This window comes from Triticum dicoccoides, chromosome 4A (assembly GCF_002162155.2).
Source record: "Triticum dicoccoides isolate Atlit2015 ecotype Zavitan chromosome 4A, WEW_v2.0, whole genome shotgun sequence".
Classification (NCBI taxonomy): domain Eukaryota; kingdom Viridiplantae; phylum Streptophyta; class Magnoliopsida; order Poales; family Poaceae; genus Triticum; species Triticum dicoccoides.
Window position 1 is genome coordinate 20,045,374 of NC_041386.1, and position 6,406 is coordinate 20,051,779.

At 43.2% G+C, this 6,406-nt stretch overlaps 1 protein-coding gene across 1 annotated transcript in view; it reads right to left on the minus strand.

Moving 5' to 3' along the window:
* The window catches only part of LOC119283368, an 8,963-nt gene extending 3,878 nt beyond the window's left edge, over positions 1-5,085 (minus strand). The window contains exons 1-8 of the mRNA XM_037562942.1: positions 4,933-5,085; positions 3,687-3,798; positions 3,471-3,565; positions 3,228-3,342; positions 2,974-3,098; positions 2,490-2,560; positions 2,324-2,379; positions 935-1,110 (exon numbers count right to left, since the gene is read on the minus strand). Coding sequence (XP_037418839.1) covers positions 935-1,110; positions 2,324-2,379; positions 2,490-2,560; positions 2,974-3,098; positions 3,228-3,342; positions 3,471-3,565; positions 3,687-3,798; positions 4,933-4,950 — 768 coding nt within the window. The 5' untranslated portion in view covers positions 4,951-5,085. The remainder of the gene's footprint in view (positions 1-934; positions 1,111-2,323; positions 2,380-2,489; positions 2,561-2,973; positions 3,099-3,227; positions 3,343-3,470; positions 3,566-3,686; positions 3,799-4,932) is intronic.
* Between the last annotated feature and the right edge of the window lie 1,321 nt (positions 5,086-6,406).

A 6,406-nucleotide genomic window follows, 5' to 3' on the forward strand; every position in this document is an offset into this window, starting at 1 on the left:
TGTTGCTGCATGTGTGTTGCTGCGTGTGTGTGTGTGCGTGTGTGTGTGTGTGTGTGCACGTTCGCGTGCGTGTTGTTGCGTGTGTGTGCGCGTGCGTGTGTATGTGTTGATGCGTGTGTGCTCCTGTCCTTGCATCGGTGTTGTGTGTGTGCGCTATTGCCTCCCACACACATATTACATGAGGGGCAAAAGAGTCTTTTCAGGTGTTATTTAGGCTCAAAATGAACGAAAATGTCATATAGGAAATAAAATTTAGAATTTGTGTCAAATAGGAAAAAAATTCAATGTCAAATAAGGAAGCAGATTTTAAGATAGTGTCAAATAAGGAATTTTCTCTCAAATATCACTTTCATAATTCATTTTGTATACTGTCATCACGGCATCTTCAACCCGGCTCATCAGATTGGACAAGACTTGCCTGCTCCCTCCGGCTTGTGTCCATCCGTGCTCTCGTGTACATGGCTTGATTTGATTGGAACAAAATAAAACCCGGTCCCACCCCTTTAAAATCAGGGAGGAGATGATTAAATTAGAAAGAAAAAAGGAAAAATGATAGCCATAGGATTAAGTGAGAGCACGGATGAAAGCATGGGGAGAGAGGGAGCCGGATCCCACCAGATTGCCCCTGTGTGTCTGGATTGAACGGTCTGGACACTTTTAGTCCTAATTAAGACCCTCATTTTGGCCGGACGTCTGAAGCTCCTTAGGCTGGCGACAAACCGGGGCAGCTCTCTACAGTAGTCCAGACGTCCGCCGTTGGCGTCCGACACTCCGTACACACCGAAAACTTACTTGGAGCCCGTGCATTTTCACAATCCGCCTCAGTCATCCTATTTCAGACCCCGTCCTCTCCTCACCCAAACGCAAATGGCAATGGCACACCTAGAGGCGGAGCGCAGGGATGCCACCGCCGTTCCGACGCTACCGTAGGAACCTGGAGCACGTTGACATGAAGCAGGACGGTGTACACGTCGTGAAGAGCATCCACATTGTCGATCGTGAGCGCCGCGAGCTCCGGATCAATGAAGCACGGCAGCTCTTCGAGGAGCTCAAGGCCGGGGCCGAGGAGGAGCATGATGACAATACCAAAGAGGCACACGTCGATGGGCTCTGATGGGTTTGGATAGTATCCGCCCGGCCAGATGCCTCTATGTCCGTCTTATTTTGAGAAATATAGTTGGATGTCTCCATGTCGTCTTATTTGAGGGATATGATTGGATGATGCCCGTCCGACCGGATGTTCATGGACATGTATTTTGGCAACCTAACAATTTGTAAAAGTTGGCAACTTTTCGAGAGATTGGCAAGAAAAATAGATAGCCAATTTACTATATCTAAATAGAAACCCTTCATTATTAGGAATCTCTAACTTCTTCTTAAACCACATCACCGTATAGGCATCCGCTGGAGCTGGTTTTTTCTTCTTTCATGCCCAAATGAAGTTTTTTGGGCACCACGGCTGTTTTTGACATCTCTTGGGGATGCTCTTACGAGGCTACTTGATTTCATGCCGGTATTTGCCATTTTGGCAAGCCAAAAATTGGTAAAAGTTGGCGACTTTTCTAGAGATTGGCGAGAAAATTTGGTAGCCGACGAATTGATAGCTAAATTTTTTAGACTTGGTCAACACACTGGCATGCCAAATATTGGCACCAAACCAAACAGCCTCAAGAGACATGATGATGATAGTTCATGGGAGTATGCTTGGGAACTGTTCTTGACGGAGGGGACCGGAAACCAGTGCCGGAAGTCGGCTCTAGAAATGGACAGGAACATGTTCAGTCATACTCATAGTACAACTGACAGTACAATTTGCTCTAGCAGCTTCCCTTCTCCGTACAACCACAGTAACAGTACGAGTGTTCACAGAATTGCGGACAAACAAACTTGGCAATCACAGTACAATTTGCCAAGATTTAGTCGTCCCTCTGAATACGACGGGACAAGGTCAGCCATGTGAAGCAGGAAAGGTATTAACGCAAGATCTGGTAGGGGGATTGATCAAGAACACAAGTATAGCTTTCAGCAATAATTGCGCAACATTTCTCAGGGATTTGGATGGACATGAATCCGTTTTCATTACGCCGTTGTTGACACTGAATCATTTATTATTCAATACAGGCATCATCGCCAGGCAAAGAAGTTTCCATGAAACATTTTCAAGCAGGTTTTGTGCAAACTACCACACAAGTGATACAGGATCGATGCTGGTATGGGTACACGGCGAAAGCCAATCACACATCTTATTCGGTAACCTTTTGGTGTGATATGTAGATACATACAGAAGACTCACTCGCTGCCGAACACTGTAGGAGCCATCAACGAGCTTCGACGGTTTGGTTCCCACCTCTGTTGATAATCTTGTCGACATACTCCTTTCTGAAATCATGTGCAGTCACATCAGGTAAGAGCAAGGGAGAATAGTGGGAGGTTATAAGGGAAATGGAGTAATGAACGCAAAGAAGAGAAGTGAAGACTCTGGAAAGTACCTAGCTGGGAGATGGTCATGGGGACGATTGTAAGGCGTCCAGATAGGCTCTCCCACAAAGAGCCGCATTGCCTGCACAACATAGTAAGAAAAACATAAGTTTCAGAGGTCCATATTAGAATGATGTTCCTTATTGGGTGGAGTACGGAAAAGGGAAAGATCTTTATGATATGAATATATGATCAATGAAAGGACTCCGCTGGTAGTTAACTTCACAGAGATGGTACAAGACACAGCAGTAAATGTTGTTGTAAAAACTAAAAAGAAAACTACGTATTTAGAATTACGTGCAGTGAGACTAAAGATAAGTAACACTGTTGTCGAATTCAAATTATTGAAATCTATTACCAATTCATTCACAAAAGTAAATTACACGCAACTTGACAAAAGAATAAGGACTTCAGTCATTTTAGTTCATTCAGTATATGCAAGTTTTAAGGAGACCAACACTTCATGGTGGGAGCAAAAGCAGAAAGTTAAAATACCTTGATGTAGTTGTCACTATCCAATGTAAAGCGGTGATACATTCCTGCAGGCAAAACAATCATGCCACCTTTCTTAACTGCTATACGGATCCACTGTTCATTTTGGTCCCTCACATCAAAGTATCCTGGACAAGATAAGAAAACAAATAGGTAAAGCAGGTTAAAAAAACAATGCCACCATGATTATTACTGGAAATAAAACACTTTATAGCTTTCTCATCCAAAATGCCCCAAAAAAGATAAAGAAGGCGTACCACTGCCCTCAAGACAATAGCGTATCTCCTCATCAGTATGCAAGTGCTCTTCAAAGAAATTCTTCAGCTTGGCCTCATAGTTTGGCAATTTCTCAGGACATACGTCGCAGATGTCCTGCAAGAGGAAAAACAGAACATGTCTGTCACATTTGATTGCTTCTACTACTTGCATACATTTTAAGCTTTGACAACCAAAATGGAAACACGGAACAGTAAGTAGCCAAAAAGGGATCAATGACAAACCACATAGGAGTATCCCCTGGCCTCACGGATTTTCTTGAGATTCTCGTCTTTCTCCCAGTTATCAGCATTTAGGTTCCAGCTTACAACACCTAATTCTGAGCATTGAAAATATGCACAATTTTTAGCATCCAGCAGGTTTACCAGCACTAGTTTTACTACAGTTCAAAAACAAACTATACTACTAGAGCAAATTATTTGAGCAGCGAATGCACAGACCTGAAAGTTTGGCAAGAGGAATGAACTCTTTGGGCTCACGGTGGTGAGGAAGCCTCTGATCCTCTTCACTGTCATCCATGTACCATGCTTGGATGACCTCCTCCTTGCCATCCTAAGTAAGCAATGGCCATGCAAAAATATTGTATTATAATTATGCAGGAAGTTAATTATAACATGAATTAGCTGTAAAAATCTACAATGGTTTACATGGACCTTCCTTCAGTACACCTAGCTGCAGATGTCTACAGATCATAAATTTTTACTCCTGTAAAACAGCCTTGCCATTTGGGTGGGGGTGAGGGTGGGGGAGGGATAACACATAGATAGATACAGAGGATTTGGCGTGTGGTACAGGTCTACATTCTTACAGATTATGTGATTTACTGCTTCTCTTCTGGTAGCCGCAGCCTCAGCATTTAATGGAATTTCTCGTAACAACAGCCTACTTGGTTGCAAAATCAACATAATTTACAACGCAATAGACAGATTGACATTTGACAACCTTCATCCAGCCCCTGGAACAACAACTCTACAACAAGTGGATGTAAGGGGAAATGGCTAAACCAGTATTCATACAGTTGTTGTATGAGACTACATCAAGCACCCAAGTGCCAGCAAGTTTGAAGAGGCCTTTTCTACTTACTAACTATTATCACCAGAAGAAGGGTGGAAATATTTGTATGTGAAAGTGCTAGTGCAGAACTCTCTAATAAACAAGGACTAATAACATCAATGCCAATTTCATGCCATGAGAAGTATGACTATTTAAAGCAGCTCTACTAAAAGCTTTACGTTCACATTACTGAAGGTTTTTCCATCTCAATATGTCCATCCGTGATCTGTGGGTACTGGTATACTCCAACAGGGGAAGGAAGACTGATCAGCAACTCATGCTACACATCTGAATCTCCCAGTTTTGAATCTAACCCGGAAAATAGATTAATTGAAGAGCACACATCTAATCTAGTAATCTGAAGATTCACATGTATGGTCTCCATCCTAAAATCTGCTGACCCCCAATCTCTGGAATGAGGAAATCCCAGTCCCATCTTCTTTTCGCTCGACTATACATACGCTTCAATCGCCTATTCCTACCCAAACCCTTGTACCGAGCCGATCAAAATCAAGGAAAACCTTGACGAATCGCGCCCCGAAACGAAGGAATCTTCCTCTTTTCTAGACGCAGCGACCCCTCTAAATCCTAGGGCAGAAACGCGAGCTCGAAATAGGACTGGGACCCCCGTACCTGGAACTCGTTCTCCATGGCGGCAGCCTCTCGCAGTCTCCCGCGCCCTGCTCTCGCTGCCTTCCTTCCTTCCTCACGCCGGAAAACCTCGAAGCTGGAGAAACAGGGGAGGTGGGTGTGCGTTTCTTATGAACCGCTTTGGATTAACGCGACTCGGGGCTTTTGCGGATAAGTGCACTGAGATTTGCTCAATTTCGATGTAGGCCCCTACCGTGTATTTTTCTCTACGGTCAATATTTTCGGCATTATTTCGGGTGTTGTTCCGATGAAGAAAAGTGAAACACGGCTTCTTGTTCTGGGCCTTGGTCGATTTCTCTGTGTGTATAGTAAACTTCTTGTGGCCATCTTCAACGATTTGATGCTTCATTGTGGTTCTTTTGTCAAAAGATGAAAAGGTTTGTCTGCATGATTCTTCTTCGAAATATCCGGCTTGCAAGGGTTTTCCCTGTTCGAGGTTGTAATTCTCGGCTACCGGTGGGTTAGATGCGAAATTTGCCGTGTCCCCGTAAAATATTCCCCCGCTGCATGAAACGTGATGGCATCGGCAGGTGGGCTGGCCTATTGTCCGGTTCGATGCACGTGGACATTTTTTGTTTCCCTTGGAGAGGAAGAGGACGAGCAGGCTGAACCGCTCAAGGGTACGCGTCATCTAGCCGCATGCATGGACGCCATGCTGCATGCCTCCTTGCACCGGTGCCTCTGTGCTCATGTAGGCGTGTCTCGCGCGGGACAGCAGGGGGAAGGAGTCATTTCTCCATCATAATTTAATTCGGTTCTGGGACTTATATACATCCGGTGAACACTAAAATTAAAAATAGTAGAAAAAATAAAAGAAACTGTATTGTTTTTTATGCAAGATGCTCAAATGTGTGATGTTTTTGAGTTTTGGAGTGTTTGGACATTCGAGGTGCTTGTGGCAAAAAAGATAATTTTGGGTATGAATAGTGATGTTTTCAAAATTTCCCAGACATCCGAAAATTATCTTCTTTTTTTTGCAACAGGCTCCTGGGGTGTCCTTTGGCACGGGCATCACGCACATGAACATCTTGCAACATCAAATAATTTGGATTTTTTTTGAAACTTTTTGCTATTTAAAATGGATTTACTATTCACACTCAGGCTCATTTGAGCCCGGTGTTGAATAGATGCATCTGCCATCTCTTTTCTTTTGCACATTTGCAATTCGTTTTATATGCTTTGTGTTGTTTGCAGGGGCGGACGAAGGAGGGACCCTCCCAATAATTTTCATCAGCACTTGTGGTTAGGTTTCTTGATTTGAAGCAACCGAATGCCTTATGCAGATTTTTATACAGTTGGCATCGATCATACAATGTATATTACCACATAAGGTCTAAATATCGCACACATCAAAATACTAGTATACTAACATTGTATATACAATAAAGTAAAGATAATAAAAGGAAATACATATACTACAACGAATTATAGGTTAAGGAGCTTCAAATGTAATTAA